Below are 20245 nucleotides of genomic sequence, written 5' to 3'. Positions count from 1 at the left end.
TTGAGTATTACACTTTCCTAAGACAAAACATACTGGCAGTCCTTGACTTTTGCACATAATTGGTTTCTGAAAATGCATACGAATGTCGAATGTCAAAAAGTATAGGGATGTAAAAAAAACACCACAAATATGTATCGTCATAGAAACGAGTTTAGTCCCTAATTTGTCTTTGCTTGTATTAACACTGCAGTTTCTCCCTTCCTCAGTCATCATGTTCATAAATTTATAAGCCCAAATAAATTCAATATAAATTTGTATTCGTCAATTTGCATTAACAATAAAAAGCTTCAAAAATTTTAACTTTTTAATATGTGCAAAAAAAAATTATGCATAGAATCAATTTTTATAAATATTTTTATATCTCACATCTCACCTCACATGATTTTATGATTGGAAAGCAGATATCTGTTTTTAAAGACCTAATTGGGATACATATGTAGTTTTTAAAAAGTATTATTTTTTGGGCTAAATTTCTAGATGCTTTTAAGAGATCTCTCATTTTCAATCTGTATTTCTCCTTGATCTCTTATTTTCAATCTGTATTTCTCCTTGATCTCTTATTTTCAATCTGTATTTCTCCTTTGGTAGTTACATTTTAGACTTTGTTGGCCCACGTTTTTCCTTTCATTTTAATTTAATCAAATCTGGGCATTAGGGTAAGTGATATTTTTTTTCTTCAAACATTCCATCAGTATATTTTCTTATATGTACATATATTGGACATTGCCGCAATTCCTGTTTATTCAATGAACTGAAACTGAAATTGAAATATTCACTAAGCCAAATTTACATGAGCTCTATCTAATTTGTAATAAGTATTTGTAAGAAATTTGTAAACATTTACCTAAACTAAACTGTCCGCCTCCATAGTGTAATGGTCAGCACGCTCGGCTACCGTTCTGGAGGTCCCGGGTTCGATTCCCAAGGGGGGTAAAATAAATATAAGTGATTTTTTCACTGTAATATATATTCAATATTACCATGGACTGGTACCTGAAGCGGATGGCTGATCACCTTTCTTTCATGTATAAACGATCAAGATAACACTGCGTTTATATGACGTAGTGCCCTATGCACCATTGGGGTGCGTGTAAGGGTTTTAATTAAAAATTAATTAAATCTACTTTCGAGTCTTCACTGTTCCTGATCTATGTTTACTGCCAATGACAACATAATTGAACATTTTGGGGTAGAATATATTGTAAATACGTCCGTTTAAGGCTCTAGCTTAACGATTTGAGGTTTTTTATTGTTGACGCTGTCAATTTGACTGCTTAGAGCCAATTCTATGATGAAACATCCATGAGTTGTGTAAATCTTCCACTGTTTGTTGAATAAATAGGGATAGGAGTGGCAATTGGTAAAAATTAATTACAAGCATAATTTCTCCAGACTAATATTTTTTCAGATTTGTTGTTGTTTTTTGTTTTGCTTAATGTAAGATTATTCCATTAATTTAAGGTTTATTAAGATTGTTAACTTTAATTTTACTAATTTAGATGATACATTCCATTGCTGTTTTATTTTTGTGATTACTATTTCAAGATCTCGAATGACATATTTCTTAGATTGTGGAAAATCAAAATATTAACAGTTGCTACGACTCGGAATCCAAAAAATATAAATAAAATTATTTTTTATCAATATTCAGTCAAAAATTGACTAGCCAATTCTCTTGCCAAAAATTAGATGATAGATTTGGATATTTAAAAAGACTCACATTTTTTGGCCAAAAAATCACGTGATAAATTTGGTGATATAAATAAACCTTTGTATTATTTAAAAAGTATTTTATGTATACATTATTGGAATTTAATGCCAGGAAACTATTTGATACAACTTAACACGTTGACTGCCAACTGCGAAATAACTCTAGGATTGCGTTCTTTGCTAGGACGCCGACCATGAGTTATCTCGTACTGTGTTTACTTGCCATATTTGTGCGGCTATATGATACCTATTTCTTATAATGAGCCGCTTAGGCTCACAGAAATAGTATGAAATTTAAGTATTTTTGTAAATAATAAAAACACAAATATTGCTCTTTTTTTTAATAACAAATTTAATAAAAAAAGATATAACTCTTTAAATAATAATGATGTATATTGCATTCTTTGCTAGGACGCCGACTACGAGTTATCTTATACTGTTTTTGTTTGCCATACGAATTTACAGCTAAGATAAAATTCCTAGTATATCAGTGCTAATATGGATAGATGGCGCATGGGAAGAGCACAAAAAATCAATGCTGACTTACTCATGTATGTACTCTGTTCATACAGAAAATTTATAATAATAAATTAACAGAAAATATGATAATAAAAATGATTCAAAGTCAAGAAGTTAAAGAATTGGCTTTTTAGACCGGAATTCTGAAAATTGCCGTGGCAGTCAACGTGTTAATCACATATTGAATTGGTGTTTAGTTTGTAGAACTCTGTAATCTATTTTTATTCATGAGTTAAAAGATAATTGTACTGAATTTTTATATTTTTTCTGATTTTATGAATACTGGTGAATTGCCATATATCGGGCGGGTCTTCCCACTAGCCGATAATATGAGTTTTTTAGTGTTTTTTTTTACTGTGGTGTATTTTGCCTATTAACACATTGTTTAACCCTAATTAGGGTCGGATTGATGAGAAAACCGCCCGACAACAATGTGTTGACATGTTAACATGTTAAACGCCAAATGATGGGGGGCACCGGTGACCTCAATCAAGAACTATATTCAAAATGCTTTAACTATGGAACCCATCGTCAAATCAAAAAATTTAATAAACTAAATACATACAGTATAGAACAGATTAATTAAAACAAAACTTTTTTTCGCATTTTCAACCCTCTTTAAAAAAAATGTTTTATGGGTGTTCCTCGTATTATAGACCAGGGCTGCTTCTTTCAGTGACTGAGATGATGATTAGCGAAAAGTATCACCCAATTCTACTATAAAAGATACTAACCAGAGGCACAAAAACGAAGGTCAAATGGTAATGGATTATTTGAGCAGGATTTAACCCCCTGCCACAAATCCAAAAAGTTTATGAAATTTTTTACACAAAAACAATGAACTGTGTTGGACTGGTCAAGAATTTTGCCAAACATAAACCTAATTGAAAATCTATCTGCAATCTTTACAGATTGATGCAGCTGATTTTTACGAATCAGCTCTCCAAAATTGATTGCACTACGGTGGAATAGCTCATTTTGTCCATAATCCAGGTATGGTTTCGAGACGAAAATATGGCATCCACGGCCCGTGATAAAATCTTTGATTGAGCCCAAATTAGCTCATATTAAATATTATTAAATATAAATTGAGCTCATATTAAATATTAATTTGTGATATAACTAATAAACAAAAGATTTTACAAAACTTTTTACGAAAATCAAACAAAAAAAGTTTTGTTTCAGTTAATCTGTTCGATACTGTAATATGTTACAAGCTTATATTGTGAATTTCAAAATTTCAAATTGTAATATTGGCGTTTAATGTGTTAAAGTACTTGGTTGTCGATAGTTCGCTAGTACATTAGAATGTAATATGTCTTATACTGTGAGTTATACCGAAGTATGTATTTTAGAATATATTGGAAGTACTTTAAAAAATGTACTTTGTATCAAATAATATTGTTTTCAGTTTGTTTTTACATATTAAACCAAAAATCTTTGGAGGAATTTATATGGATCACAAGTAAACAAAACACAAGTAAACAAAACATACTTTCTGCGAGAGCGTGCTATTCACATCTTTCAAAATTAATCAACAAATGGCAAGAAAAAAAATTAAGTATAACTTTGAAATTCCATTTTTTCCTATGTTAGTCATGCTAACTACCATTATTTATTTCCAATGTTTGCAGTAGTTGGCCGGAAAACCTTGTGTGATTTTTGAACTTTAAAATTGTATATACTTTAAAACTGAGAACTGCCATGTTTTACAGATATTAATAAGTGAATAAATATCAATACATTCAGCAGTGAACGCTGTCTTTTTTTGTTACATGTAATATTTTTGATTTGTGTTATAATAATAATAAATTGTCAAAATACGCAAGCATTCTGATTTGAAAACTACCTAGAGGCACTACCATATTTTCATCACACATGCCAGGTAGCCATCGATTACATAGGATAAAGCAATAACTTCCAAGTGGGATCCAAGCCCCGGAGTACGTAAAAATGTACTGACTTGACGTAGGGGACGCATTCCAGTGCCAAATGAGGGTCATTCTTACACTCTTTACTAACTTCTTCAAACCCTTATCCGCACCCAAGGTGCATAGGGCACTGCATCATATAAACAGTGTTATCTCGAACGTTATCACATGAAGATCAGCCCTCCACTGCAGGTACCCCAAGTCCAGGGTAATATTAAATATTCAAGTGAAAAATTACTTTATTTGCCCCCTCCCCCCTGGGAATCAAACCCGGGACCTCCAGTACAGTAGCCGAGCGTGTCGACCATTATACTACAGAGGCGGACTACTAACTTACTAACTAAACAGACCGTTAATTGTCTTCATAATCCTTAATTTTGACTTACTTTTGATTTGATTGAACCTTTGATACATACCTACCTACACATGAATCTGAAGTTGGCGGCTTCTCAGCTCCGGTAAGTACAGCAACACTTCGCATATTGTCAGCATACAAGACAAAGGACGGGAAGTCCACATTTAGGGTCAAAGCGGAATTAGCATTGAATTGTGTCATCTTTGCATCTAGTTATCATCATATAAGTTTGTAAAAACAGTTACAAAATGATCCCGAGTAATGATAAAGTTTTTTTCATTACATCCAAAATACATATTGTAATATCAAGTTCAAAACATGCTTAATGGAGTTACAATATTTTGTCGGTACACCGATGATGTAACCTCCATTTAGTAAATTAACATGCTGGGAAAATTATCTCGATAATGCTTATTTAGGAACATATTAGGGCGTCGGGACGGATTGGACAAAGTAACCAAGTTAAATTATAGAATCAAAGTGGAAAAGAAAGAAAAAGACTTTCCTTTATAATTTCGAAGAGCGATAATGGATTGGCAACATGCAATTTGATAAAAGTAAAGAGAACACACTGGGTGCAAAGACTGGGAATTGGAAGCGTGCGGGAGATGGAGAATAGGTTCAGTAGAAACAAATACTGAAGAATACAAGTTCTTTATTTTGAAGTCACAGTAACAAACTATTTCTATTGAATGCTAGTGATATAAGGGACGAGAGATTGGAATAACGTATGGCAGATGGAAGGGGACTTTAGAGTTGCTAAAGGCAGAAAGAATATGATCTCCACGTGACAAAGAAACTTCTTTCTTCATATTTTCTGTCTTGTGGTGACGCAGCCGTTGGCCCTTTCATATTCTTTGCGCTTCAACTATTTTCACATAACTTGATATATGCTTTCAAGACAATACAACTTCAGTTACTTCATCCGTATTTTCTTGTATCAATACCTTTTCAAACAAACAAAATTAACATTAGACCATTTGAAAATAAAATTCCAACTTTATTATTCCAACTCTTAGAAAAGTAAATTAACATACATGGGTAAGTCTGGTATAATTACATATTTGTAGTCCTCCCGAGTGTTACTTACGCCGCGGTAGGCGTCCCTATCCGGCGACAGACGAAGTAACTACCCGGTGAACATACGTGTGAGATCTGCGGTAATGTGCAACTATTACCAGCTAGTCAAAGTAAATCAAATTATAAACACAAGATCTTAAAGAATAAGGCTTTTAGTAGTGAACAACGGTGCCTAATTACTGTCTCCGCTAAGGCACGACATCCCGAGACTAATGACCTGCAAACCAAACATGGCAACAACGCTGTAACCTCATTGCGAATACTTTAACATAACTAACTTAATAATACTCATCAAATGGAACGTCAGAACGTCATCTGTAGGTAATAAAACAATTACTATCCAAAATGAACCGTGAAAGAAAGTAATGTGCAAAGCTTCAAATCAAAACAAAAACTTAGGCCAAAACAAATTAATAATGATCCATGATATCTAAGCAATTATGAACATAAGTTTCTTTCACCACCATTCACAAATAAAAAATTAAAACATTAAAAATTTTAATGAAAAAGTATTACACATAAAAATGATGATTTAACTTAAAAGATCATGTTGCCCCAAATAAAGATTCAATGTCAGGTACAAACCATTTTAATATTATTATTTTTGGCAATATTATAACTATATATACATAATATCTTATTAAGGCAATGAAACTGAACAGAGGTTATTAAGGCAGTGATCTTTTGTTAATATGTATTTGAGGTTTTTGTGTTACTCGCAATCCAAAATATTTTTATAGAGTTGTATTTTTGTCCCTTTTTTATTTTCAAACAAAAATGTTGTTAATTTTTTTTTAATTTATTCCAGAATACATAGATATTACTTTGTGGAGGTAAAATAAAATATGCGTGAAATTATAAATTAATTCTTCCTGAATGTTAAAGTCAAAGCGAAAGGCTCATTTAAAAACAAAAATCTCACAGAAATCTGTGAAATAATACAACCAATATTCATTTTTTTAATTAGTATTTTAAAAACATGTAGGCAAAAAATACTATATTGCGCTTTCCCAGCAGTTCAGCATTAGAGGGTTATAATTTTAACCCTTTACCACACATCAAATTTTAATCAAATTACTAGAAAATTTTCTAGCGGTTACATTACATAACTAGGAAAATTAGAAAAAAAGTTTAAAAATTTTCATTTCATTTCACTAACAGTATGCGTTTTTAAGGAGGAATTCTTCATTTAAGGGTGGCATGAGCATACTTGAGGTTCGAGAAGATGGTAAGGCAGAACCTTTTTTTCCACATAAAATACGACTGCCGTGTTGGCTTTTTGGCTGCACATCATACGATATGAGCAGCTTTATTAGGAAAAGAAGAAAAAAACATATAAAAACTAAGAAACTAAAATTAAGTAGAAATTTGCCAATTTCTGCACTTAGCTTTGTCTTATTTACTTTTAAATAAATTAAATTTTTTACCGGAAATGCTCGTTCAAGTGTTGAAACCTTCTAAGAATTATTAATATACGTAAGTATTCTTTAAGAAAGCACTTTAAAATGCAATCACTATAAATGTTTTCAATTTTAACAAGATATATCTACCATAACGCCTATCCAAGCCTATCCATACATGTCAACTTTGAATTAAACTTTAAGTGTAATGATTTTTTTTTACATTCAACTTCTGCAAGGAAAGGCTCAATATCTTCATGCGCATTTGTTGGACTTTGTGAATTTTAAAATAGAAAAGCGAGTCGGCAAAACCAAACATGAAGATATTTTCAACGTCATTTCAAGTGTAAAAAGGTAAAAATGGCTTTGGAGTGAAGCGGGTGGAGATCAGTAAGCAGTTTAGGACTTACGGGGGGAGTAGGAGCGCGATCGGGAGCGATCGTAGCGCGAGCGGCGGTACCCTCCGCCACCGCGGTAGTACGGTGACGGGCTGCGGCGCCGGTAGTCGCCCCGCCCCCGGTGGTAGCCCGACGAGCGCCCTTCGTAATAGTAGTCGCTACAGAGAAAAAAGAGGTACACATTGAAAAACACATTGCTTGCGGGAAAAGCTTTACCGCTTCATACTTTTGAATGAGTCACGCTAGCGCGCTAAATGCGTTCCAATTTTGAGTTTTTCAATTACTTTTTCGACGATGTATTACAAATAGTACATATTACATAGTACATATTACAGTAATACATATTACATATTACATAATACATATTACAGTAATACAGTAATACAGTAATTTAATAGTGCATATTACAAATAGTACGATGTAGTACAAAATATTGTAGACGTAATTGTAAATTAAATATGCTTAAATTGTTATATTTTATTTGAAAATTGGATAAACTTTGAATAAAACATTTTTAAAAACTTGATGTTTTTTTAAAAACTTTTTTTTAATAAAAACACTAGCATTAAGTTGTTAAAAGCGTCTTTTACATACTGTTGGTAGAGAGCGGGAGACGCTTTTAAGCATTCTATTTGCTTACTTTTGGTAGAGTGTAAAAGATGTTAAAAAACACATTGAATATAATTGGTGTATACTAATTTACTAATTTCAAAATTTAATCGTACTTCGTAACACTTTTATTGTTTTTAGAAATGAATTTTTTCTAAAATTTCACCATAATAGATATTGCTTATGCCACATGATAGCCCATTATGGGATATGCTGCCCATTATGGATATGTGAGTTTAAATAACCTTGAAACTATAAAAAGATACGTAATCAAAATAATTATTTTACATTGCATATCACCTGAAAGTAGAGGTGTGACAAATGGGCATTACTTTTTTGATTACTTGGTTTTTTTAAGTTTTATTGATTGGGATAGTATTGTCAATTGTTTTTCGGTTTATATTTCTTTCCAGCTTAAATTTTTAATGTCATATCTTTAAATTAAATAAATTAGGAGCTAGAAATACCCAAAATGCAAACAAATTTGTGTACTAATTGGCGCAATTAGCTTGAAATTGCTGAATCTAAAAACCGAATTCCTAACAACTTTTTTTCAAGTCATTTTTTTTTTTTATCAGATTGCTCATGAATACTGGAAAGCCACATCTAGACCAAACTAAATGTAAAAAAATAATAATAATACATAAAAATTCTTACTCTTTATCTCTTCTGTCTCGTCTTTCATCTCTGTACCCTCCATTATCTCGATTCACGCTGAAAATACATATATATATTTTTATAAAAATGTATTATTTTTAGAAATACCTTATATTTTAGAGTAAAAAATGTGTACGGAGAGGCCTTTAAGAGAATTCTAATAATAAAACCCTCTTCTAAAACTATCCGTTCTGTACCAAATAGCAAAAAAACACAATTCAGCATAGAATACTCTACCGATTCATTATATATATCCATTACGTTTGAACTTTTTTACGTAAAGCTCATTCATTAAAGATAATGAGAATAATCGGAGATGTTTTAAAAATATGTAGCCGTTGTAAATCAAAACTGATGCGGCAATTTCATTACGTAGTTTTATTAGTTTGTTTACATATATTATATTTTACAAACAGGGTCTTTTCACTTTCTTTTGATATGCCAAAAAATTACACTTAGTAATTTATATTTTTTATGAATAAATATTTTGACACAATGAAAATAATATGGATATTTTTTATTATTTACAAAAACACTATGAATTTTATTTCGCAATCATTGACTTTGCCTTTGTGTTCTACAGAGAATAAATATTTTTTTACAATTTAATTCATGAGAATGTTTTACTTTAGTAAATACCACTATTTCTTGAAATTTATTGTGATACCATAGAACAGGGCTACTTGAACTTTGATGTATTACTTGAGCCCAGTACAAAAAAGAGATTTAAATCTGTATTTGGTCTACAATTATGAATGAATCGTGACAATAAATGTCACCTGTCAGGGAAACAATTAATCATGTCGATACGTTCATTATTGTAGACCAAACACAGATCTAAATCTCTTTTTTATACTGGGCTTGAGCCCAGTACAAAACAAAGAGTAACAAATCAAAGTTCAAGTAGCCCCGTTCTACAGTACCTGTTTCGATGCATTCTGCACATTTTCAGACACTGAAAATTATGCGGAATGCATCGAAACACATGTCAATTGTGACAATTTTACTCAGTAAATGCACTATTTCTTAAAATCAGAATAGAGATTTTAAGAAATAGTGCATTTACTGAATAAAACTCAAATTAAAAAATAATAGATTTTACCACAAAGTGACTGCCGAATCAATTAATGAAAAAAGAGATTGAATGTATTCCATATCAAGGATTTTTCACATCACAAAGAAACGAAAGAGAATGGGACAGTTGTGGGTGTGTGTGTGGGGGGGGATACTCACAAGGTGGCCTTGCCCATGTATATGCCGGGGGTGGGTGTGTGCGCTCGCTGCGTGATGGAGTAGTCCACCCTGATCCTGCGCCCGTCTATCTCCATGCCGGTGCACTGCTCCTTGGCCACCTTGGCGTCCTCCGACGACTCGTAATATAGGAAACAGAACCCTCTGGATCTACCCGTCTGCAATAAACCCAGAGTCGTTAATTCACCATTTCACGGGACAATAAGGTTCCTTTTCACATTGATCCCGAGGCTATACCAACCTTTGCGTCTATAACGACTTGTACTCTCTCGACAGGGCCGTATTTGGAGAATATGTGGTTGATTTGTTGTTCCGTTGTGTAGATGCTCAGCCCGAAGATTCCTAAGCAACGAGATAATTCTGGATTTTCCTGGAATAATTTATTTCAATTACGAAATATAATTTTCAAACTAAACTTTATCCAAATAAAGGTGCTCTTTAGAAATTGAGAAATTCAACTTCCCTACATTTTGCCATTTCATCCATCCATCAAATATTACAAATTTTTAAGGCTTTTTGACAAGCAAGAATATGAACTAAGCCTTTGTGCATATTGGCATACCAACAGAGTGTGACGTTATATAAAGATCATCGAAGTCACGAACATCGATAGTTGGAATTGTACTTTAAAACTGGGGTGTGAAAGAACACAACAAACAAAACAAAAATACTAACAATACAATAAATTCAGTAATTAAAAAATGTCTCCTGAAAACTGCCGTCCTTAAAAAAAGTGCGGTATGTGCCATCGTGAAGCGAGTATGTAAAGTCATTCCCACACTTCAGGAGCCAATCCAAAGTGAGATAACTAATCAAATTGAAGTGAATAACCTTCCGCGTAATCTTTCTTTACCCCTTATCCACCAGCGACGGTGCTTTAGGCACTGCAACAGAACTATGCAGCAAAGGTAAGGCGATCAGTCTCAAGATGAAAATGATTGATTAGCTTGCATTATAAAACGGGTACGTAAATGAGGTGCCAATCCAAGTAACATAATTGAATTGAAGTTGAATTGAACCCGGATAAGAGAACCTTGCGCGTAATCTTCCTTTACCCCTAGGCACTGCAGCAGAAGAATGCGGCAGAAATTGATCGATTAGACTTGCATTATGAAGTCAGTAACATGAGGAACTGAGTTGAAGTTGACCCGGGCAGGAAGAGAGTAATCTTCTTCTACCCCCGGGCGCTGCAGCACAAGTTGCATTATGAAGTCAGTAAGACGAGGAACTGAGTTGAAGTCACAGAGACCGCACCGTCTCGGAGCACGGCAGAGAACTCTAGACGCCCACGCCCACCTTGTGCCGTGTGGCGTTACTGCTACTGACCCGGTCTCCCAAGTGGCGCCGGCGGCTGGACATGGGGCTGTGCGAGTGGGAGCGGCGCGAGTAGGAGGCCCGCGGGGAGTAGGAGCGCGAGCGCGAGCGGCTGTGCGAGTAGCGCGCCCGGTACCCGCCGCCACGCCGCCCCACCGAGCCCGAGCGGGACCGCGTCCGGTAGCGCCGGTATCCCTCGGGGCTCACGCTACTGCAATCAACAACACCAAACATTCAACCAACTAACAATCACTTTATGTGTATGTATACAGAAAGTCCTCTACTTACGCCATTTCCACTTTCGTACTTACACAATTTTAATAATAAAATATTACCCAAATCGTTTATTTACATATATACCATTATTTTGATAGGAAAGTGAGAGACAGCACTGGGTTGTGCCTCGCACCCTTTCCCTCCACCTTTACTGTCCACAGGATGTGATTGACGACTGAGTCATAATTTTGATGTCGTCCTTGTTAGTTACATGTGGTGCGATCGGGATTTTATCCACGTTTTAATTTTCTGTTTTCACATATGTTCTTATATTGATCTAACTCGTAACACAGTATGCGCGAGTTCACAATAGCCATCTATTGTGGGATGAGGAAAGCTTTAATTAAGCAGAGACTCCATTTCCATTTGTATGTGGGGTCCGAATCCTGGATTATATTCACATACATGACAAATAATCCAGGAATAATGATTTTCAATTTCTTTATCTTTATCATTACACAAGAATGGCATCTGACATCTAGTTAACTTGTGTTTACATCCTGGTTATAGACGCGTTCACACAAGAGACGTGCATTTTGAGACAAGTCACCCATGTTGTGATACGTGGAGTTGCCATTGAGACGCTCAGCAGGCTTTCCACATATCGCTCACTCCTTTCAAGAACGTCAAATCAAAAATTGTAAATTTTCAGTTGTGCATGTTTTCGGAATGCTGCATATTTTTAACTTAATATTTACCCGCTACAGGGGAGAAAGTGTTGTCTTTGCATTTTGAAGAAAAGGTATTGTTCAATTATTTTTTTAAATATACTAAATATTTTTCAAATGGAGAAAAAACCTTCAATAAGTGGCTTGATACTTATTTTTAATACATTGTATTATATTTTTAAACTTTAAAAACGTTCTCCTGAAAAATAATTTTTTTTTTATTTATGACGTTCTTGAAAGGAGTGAGCGATGATATGTTAGAGTGATCGCGGATTGGAGATAAAGCGCGAGAAATTATTGCGCATTCTAGCTAATGTCTATGTAATGATTTGACTGTGGCGCTAAGTGAAAAAAAACTTGACGTCAGCTAAGACTACAAAAATCTTCTTCTAACCCTTATATGTCCCTTTATTCCAGAGGCGTGCATTCTATATAGGCCGAAATGAAGTGAAGAAATGAAGTTTAGTCAAGTACTGAGAGCCAAGAACCAACAATAAAATTGAGGATGTTTGAACATCCTCGAGGAAGTGACGCGAGAAGGCAAATTCCTTTATTTTTTTTCAAGGCCATCCACTTTGTCCCAACCAATAGCGGTAGAATTCGATCATCTAAGTCTGTTGACATGGTGATCGTTAAATATATTTGATTTTCAACAAATAATCTCTATTTCAATTTGAATAACATAATAATATTGACGTCATTAAAAACGCATCCAAATACTGACACTGTCACCAGGAACATTGAGGCAATAATTATTATCGTAACATTTTTCCGCTCCGTTGGCTCGTATCTAATAAGTAGAAAAATAAGTAGAAAGACGCTCACTGTCATGGTAACTGATTGTATCGTCGATGAAAACTCATGGCCGATTAGTTTTACTGCTATTTTAATATTAAATAATACTCAAGAACTGAAAAATCGTAAAGATAACGGAGCAGTTACCCTGTGTACTTCTTGTTTGGTTTTACAGGGGTTCTAGAGCGACTGCCGCTGTTCTCCCGAGATGCTTTACGTTCCTTTGCAACGTGACCCCTCGAACCATTCCGCGAATGACTCCTCTGAAATATAAATAATCCATCATGAACAAAAAAATACAAGATAATTAAAAGAGCGCGCGTAAGCATGCATCGTAATTTTCTAGCGGGAAATGTATAGCGATGGAAAAAAGGTTATTTAAGGTTCCCGTTGATTAGGACATACTGATTATAAAAAATATATACATACCTCCCGGTCAGACATTTTGTGATAAAACTCAAAACACTATTAAGATTTAAACGAACTCCCGGCCAAGACACACCGGTGGCGAACAAAATGGAAAATGGCCAGAAAAATGGCGAAAAGCGACAAACAACCACAAACAAAACGTAAATACGGGTATAGACAAAATATCTTGATGATTGTCTATGAAAATAAACAATAATGGGTCCCTATATAGGGGGACCCGGGGCGGAACGGGATACCGGGGCAAAACGGGAAAAGGCTCTCATATCTAGTGGGGTGGTGGAATTTACACAACATTGGTAAATCGCTGCTGTAGTCTTCCAAGGCAAATAGTGTAATTTTATCTTCTTTTGAAATGATATTTAATCATGTGTATCGTCGTGAAGTCTTGCGTGTAATATAATACAAATAACGTGTATATAACATTCATATTGGCACAGAACGGGATGGGGTGGAATGGGAATATCCCTTTATGCCCCAGAATTTTATTTTGTTGATCAAGATTTATGAGACTATTACAATTTATTCTATTTATAGATATGGTGAGGCATTATTTCAGAATAACTAACTGGCAAAAATGGTCATCAGAAAATATGTAACAAGCTGTGAAAGCTGTTATCACTGGACAAATGGGTTATAAAAGAACATTTAACAAATTTTGACCGATTTTCAGCCCTCTCTGACCACTAATATCAAGTTAGAAACTACACTCACTACGTCAACTAAAAATTTGTTCCAAGCACAGTTGATTCGTAAATAACGGCTGAGAGAAATAACAAACATAATCTTACTCCATTTGAAAATATACAACCGAGTATATTTTCAAATTAGAAGTAGAAGTTCACAAAACTCCTGAGAAATACAATGACCAGAATCTGGAACCTAATCAAAATCCTCAAGATTTTACAGTTTCCCAGACTCTTCAAGACGATATAAATATGGACATTGATGTTGAACCCCCTGGTTGTTCATGGATGTCCTCACAGGCCTCAAACCCTCTAGAAAATTTTAAACTTTTTTCGAAAGTGCTTTACCAAAAGTTTGATACCTTAACTTATATTAAATCAGCACAGAAAAGATTCGTAAGAAAAAGAGGGAAAGCAGCAATTTTTACAAAATCTCCTTACAAGGCTGAATTACAATAAGCAGGAGAAAAAAGAGAAAGGGCAAGAAAATAACTAGATAGAATGAAAAAAACTGAATTAACAGGAGCCAGTAAAATGAAAAGAAAACAACAACAAAAAACTAAGAAGAGTAAAAATTACGACGACAATAGTTCTTTGTTGTAATAAACTATATTCCAAGTCGAATGAAAGCTAGTATTCTTGTTATTGATTTGTGAGTTGCTACATATGGACTCATTTACTATGTGCTGACCTAGATAGTCACAATGATAATTTGCACCTCATAAATTACAAATTATGAGTCATATAATACGTGTGCCCCATTTTGCCCCGTATCTGGACCAGAATGGGAAAAGTGTACTTTTATTTTTGTTTAATATTTTAAGTTGCATGTTATAGTTTTTTAATATTTTTCTGACACAATATTGACAAAAATAAATAAACAAAATCCAAGCACTTTTTTTTAGAATTCATTCTCATATTTCACATCAAACATTAGGTAACCCGTTCGTCCTGGTGTCCCCTATTTGGGGACCTTAAAAAAATTGTACGTACCTACCTATGACAAGATCGGTTATTTCCATAGACTCAAAGTTATTCTTTTTGAGCGGTTCATTTTCTTCAATTTCTCGCTGTCACTCTCTGATCTTGGTCTTGATAAATTTGTATTTTATTTTATCACACGTCGGCTTTTCCATCGTAAAATGTCGTCGAACAATTCACCTGACGATTCTCCGAATAAATCCAACACACATCTTTTATTGCCGAGCCCTATCATTACCAAAAGAACGAGAACTGCATCGACGTAAGAATCCGCTTTGCACTAATATAAATGCATGTTTTGATATCTAAAAACGAAATAATCGTAGTTTGATTAATAGTTTACTGTCCACATACATTTAAACGTACGATTTAAATCCAGTGATATTATCTTGGAAGTGGAAGCGTGTCATCTTTGATCAATTTAGCATGTCAGTGTCTATTAACCTAATAAAAAATACGCGTTTTTTATTATCTTAATTGATTCCATTCGTAAATTCTTGACTCAAATAGATGCATACTAATCACGACCTTTGAAATCTGATATATTCCAATAAACTCTGGATAATTTTGAAGTAATAATAACTACGAGATAATTTTTCTCAATGAAGAGGTTTTTTTTATCAATGTTTCGTCGACTCTAAATGTTACAATTAACATCAATGCACTTTTAGATCGGAGAGGGCCCTAGGCAATCCGCAGGAATCTGGTGTCATCAAGTCTTTCTGCCGGGAAAAAGGCCATGGATTTATCAAATCTGACAGCAGTGGCGAGGACATGTTCGTTCACATCTCTGAGTAAGTACCTCAATGATCATCTTTTCGAACTGTAAGTGGGAGGGGGGCTCAATAAATTTCCTCATATAACTAACTATATAGAAACATATTGAAACTTATAACTGATACCTAGCATAATAGAAGCATATTGAAACTTATATAAAGTAAAAACGCTTGAGTTTTGGAAGCACAATGAGTTAATCAATTCACTACTAAGGTGACTACTCGTTTTCAAAAGACAGATTTTCAACTAAAAGTTTTAGTTGAAAATCTCAGTCTTAGTCAGGATTAATGCAACAATTGGAAATTTGACATTATTGAGTTGCTCAATAATATAATCTTTTGCTTATTTTATGTTGTTTTTTATTTTATTTATGATAACTCTATTGTAATGATCAGATTAGTAATTTACAGTTAAAAGATGCCTGTTTTTGGGTGATTTGCTAATAATTGGTCAAAGAAAAATACTGACTGAACTTAGGCAAGGAGAATTTTTTAAGGCAACTTATATTTATTTTTTTAATGATCATGATAACACTGCTTCTATACGATGCAGTGCCCTATACACCATTGGGGTGCGGATAAGGGTTAGAAGAAGAAGATACACATCCACTATAATTTTTAAGATATACAAACTAAATATGCTATAAATCCTTGTACATAATAGGCAAGGAGAATTTTTAAGACATTTTATAATTTTTTTTTAATGATCATGATAACGCTGTGACAATACAATGCAGCGCACTGTTATGCACCATCGGGTGCGGATAAGGGTTGGAAGAAATGTTGAGAATGAAAGTGGTGTTATTTTTGCCAGTGTGGAAGGCGAATACGTCCCTCTGCCCGGCGATGAGGTGAGATACCGCCTGTGCCCCATCCCGCCCAAGTTCGAGAAGGTGCAGGCCGTGGCCGTGCACATCGTGCACCTGGCGCCCGAGAAGCACCTGAAGTGGGACCAGCCCGCCAACTAACTCCCTCCGCTGCCAAACACAAACTTTATTCTCACTGTACCCTCATGCGGTAGAACCTCGGATTGCGAGAATTCCTTCTGGAAACTTCTCCGGAATCCAAATCAAATTTCCCCATTGACACATTTTGGACGGGTATTTTTCACACCGCTGGCGACGGGATTTGATAATTTTGCACATATAGTTAAGACCCCTACCCTAACCTTCCCCTCCCGATGATATGTATTTACTACAACTCGACTTTTAAAATGAGAATATCATTATAAAATATAATAGATACGGGCTCAGAATTTTTATATTCCTCCGTAATATAATCGTGTATCACATGAAAGTATTATAATATAAAGTTATTCATTTGCAGCCACGGAAATATATAATTTGTGAAAAAATCGGGAATAAAATCACCAATACACAGATGTTTCTCAGCGAGTGCGCCGTTGCTTTGGGTGTACGCGCATGTCGTTGCAAGTTTAGTAGTGCGCAGACTGTCGTATGCGGCGGTCATGTCGCTACGTTAGTTATTGCGGCTACTTGCGTTGTATTTTTTTCTCGTTTTCAGATACTTACCAGAGCTAACATCAAAAAATTGTTACATTTCAAATTTAACTATTGTCAATAAAAGGAACATTTAAGAATATTAACATTTTCATATGGTGTACAAAATACATATCACCGGTGCACGCGAAAGTTTTTAGCACTGTAAAAGGAAGGTTAATAAAGAGATTGGCATATGATATTATATAAAAACATTGGATAATTCCTTCTGTTCTGCCTTCGAAATAAGGCCGGCGCAGAAGGCAAAAATACCCTTCCCGTCTTAAAGCATTAATCGACCGAACGGGTAGAAATACCTTTCCCATCCGTGTGTCAACAAAATATATGGAAACTTGAATGATTTATTTTGTAATCTAAAAAAAATGATTGATCAAAAATATTTCAATTTAGCCACTTAATTTTTTTATATATAAAATGTTAAAATTTTACAACTTTTTATTTAAACACGTCAATTAAAGCATATTTTAATTTTTTTAAATTACTTGTGCTTTACTTGCACTTGAAATAGGATGTGTGAAAATAATAACATTATCGAATAAACAATGCAAAACTTGTCCAATCACAACAGCGGATAAATCACACTGGCTAAATTATTGGCAAACGTATCATTATGTTTGATTGTAAACGAGTGGGAACTACCAAGTGTCACACACGTTAGTTACAAATATAAAACTACAAGAGTTTGGCAAACAAGGTAATATGAAGAAATTAAATTGAATTATCGCTTTCGCTGTCATCCACCAGATCAATCTTATCACCTCCTCTTGAGATAGGGAAATTCGTATTGCAAGACCTTGCTCATTTATGCAACTAGATTTATTACAAAAAAATTGCTCATCTTGTAAAACTCTTGCCACCAAATCACTCGCAATCTGAGGTTTTATTATTCTTATTTAATATTTACATACTTCCATTTGTCCTTTTATTCCCGATAACAGAAAACCCTTCCGCAAATTATCCCAATTCCAGCTAAGGCAAGGTTCACACGGCACTTTGTAAAAAGGGTGTCAAATCAGCATTGACTTTTATTTATAAAACAAAAAATATCTCTTGTTAAGCCTAAGAGCGCTTGTGCACTACACGGAATTTTACCGTCCGGTTTTGAAAAATAAAAGCGATTACGACAGTTTAGCGTGATCGAATTTACGCACACCGTGATAATGCACCAATCCGAAGAAAGAAAGAGAAAATCACAAGCCAATTATCCGTTTATCATGCTAACTGAAGTGCCGAACGGTAAAATTCCGTGTATATAGTACACAAACGCCCCAACTGAATATTCTATCATGATTCATTTACTGTTGGATATTATTAAATTCATTTTCATATATTTTTTGAAGAACCGAATTCTGCTTTAAATGATTTAACCAAATAGCGCATGAACAGCCAACATTTGTTTGAAACATTGCCGTAAGAACCTTCCTTAGGGTGGCTACACATTCGAGTCAGGATGGTAGTAGAGTATTCACTGGTTATCTGGTTGGTAGCCTTGTGTGAAGGATAATTGAGTGTAAGGTTTTGGAGGGATATTTACCAATGCATTTAAAGCAGTCTTAACTGTTTCACTTTTAAACTTCTGTCAGTACACAATGTGAGTAAAGGAATCTTTAATTATTAAAGTTATTTTTAATTAATATGCAGAGTAAGGTTACTGAATGTTGTAGTCATATGTATATTATGTGTGTATATTTGTTTAAAATTTGAGGATTTGGCCTAATTTGTAAAATATACAATTATTGTTATATATATTCCATTAAGTTTACCAAATTGAAAATGATACATCGGTTATTTCGTGTGATGAAAAATATGTCTTATGAAAAATATTTACTAAAAAATATATTTTATATGGATTTTTTTCTCTTGTTTTTTTAATAAATAAATATGTACATGACTTATGTTCTCTCTCAAGACTATACAATAAAGAATATATGTATAATAATTTCTAAATATAAATTATATTTACTTTATACAACGATATATCGTGGGTGTACTGGCAAAAAACGTTAACTCAAAAATATGCAATTTTAACTTAATGATGTAGTATTATAAAGTTCTCAACGTTCTATAAACTGGCAAAATACACTAAGAAGTTTGAAATGTCACATTTATGTGGTTTTAAAAGTAAATTCAACTTAAAATTTAATATCGGGTATTTTATTCAGGCTAAAAGCTTTAAATAATAGGGATTTTAGAATTGACATTTTTTGCCAGTATACCCACGATATATAATGCCAATTTCTTTAATATTCAGACGCAATTGGACTTAAAATTTTAATGATTATTTATATAATTTGCATTCTAACTATTTTTCATTAGTCCGGATTATAGGTCCACGATAACACACTGTATCCAATACACTGTTGAAAACATATTATGTTGAAAATATTAACATAAAAATAAATAAACAAGATATGGTATTTTATATAGAATGGATATTCAAAAGATACCTATGTGAAATTACATACTATTTTTGTCTTGTCTGAATCACTCAACATCATGTATTTTCGCATCTAATACCGCAAATATTCAAAATAACTTGATTTTTCATATTTTTACCGGACGACTCATACCGCTCCTAGCAATACCAATGCGTGATTTCACCTAAGTATCTGTACTTAAAATAACCGTGTTTTAAAAAATAATAAAGCTTTTCTGCTCACACTCTCTTGGTATTGGTGCGAACTTAAAAAAAAAAACATTCTAACATGTTTGACAGTGTTGCTGTTTTATAAAATAAATGAAAAAGACTTAAGAATAATATTTAATTAATATACCAAAAATGACATGAAAATGAATTAAGTGCAAAGAATTAAACCTTTCGTTTGGCATATTTTCAAACTTCAAAATTCCATTATAATTAGTTAAAGTATGAAAGGATGAATTATTTTCAGAT

At 33.8% G+C, this 20245-nt stretch overlaps 2 protein-coding genes across 14 annotated transcripts; one reads left to right on the top strand and one right to left on the bottom strand.

Moving 5' to 3' along the window:
• Window positions 1-508: 508 nt before the first annotated feature.
• Window positions 509-13510, bottom strand: tra2 (transformer 2). Of its 13 annotated transcripts, none has more exons than XM_088265314.1 (9): window positions 13393-13510; window positions 13111-13226; window positions 11207-11435; window positions 10152-10280; window positions 9893-10068; window positions 8660-8716; window positions 7406-7551; window positions 4577-4724; window positions 509-757 (listed from the first exon to the last, which is right to left on the bottom strand). In XM_088265314.1, the coding sequence occupies exons 1-9, from the start codon at window positions 13405-13407 to the stop codon at window positions 652-654; spliced, it is 1122 nt and encodes a 373-aa protein (XP_088121440.1). In that variant the 5' UTR covers window positions 13408-13510; the 3' UTR covers window positions 509-651. The 13 variants fall into 13 exon arrangements, 11 of the variants coding, with proteins under 11 accessions (XP_088121440.1, XP_088121441.1, XP_088121442.1 ...); XM_088265315.1 differs by having other exon boundaries at window positions 11237-11435; XM_088265316.1 differs by having other exon boundaries at window positions 594-757; window positions 4581-4724.
• Window positions 13511-15120: 1610 nt separating this feature from the next.
• Window positions 15121-19206, top strand: LOC148306323 (cold shock domain-containing protein CG9705). The gene is made up of 3 exons (XM_088265296.1): window positions 15121-15318; window positions 15728-15850; window positions 16647-19206. The coding sequence occupies exons 1-3, from the start codon at window positions 15218-15220 to the stop codon at window positions 16798-16800; spliced, it is 378 nt and encodes a 125-aa protein (XP_088121422.1). The 5' UTR covers window positions 15121-15217; the 3' UTR covers window positions 16801-19206.
• Window positions 19207-20245: the final 1039 nt, after the last annotated feature.

This window comes from Brachycentrus maculatus, unplaced genomic scaffold, assembly GCF_059751285.1.
Source record: "Brachycentrus maculatus isolate JH-2025_06_01 unplaced genomic scaffold, ASM5975128v1 h1tg000244l, whole genome shotgun sequence".
NCBI lineage: Eukaryota > Metazoa > Arthropoda > Insecta > Trichoptera > Brachycentridae > Brachycentrus > Brachycentrus maculatus.
This window is presented reverse-complemented; position numbering and strand designations above follow the sequence as displayed.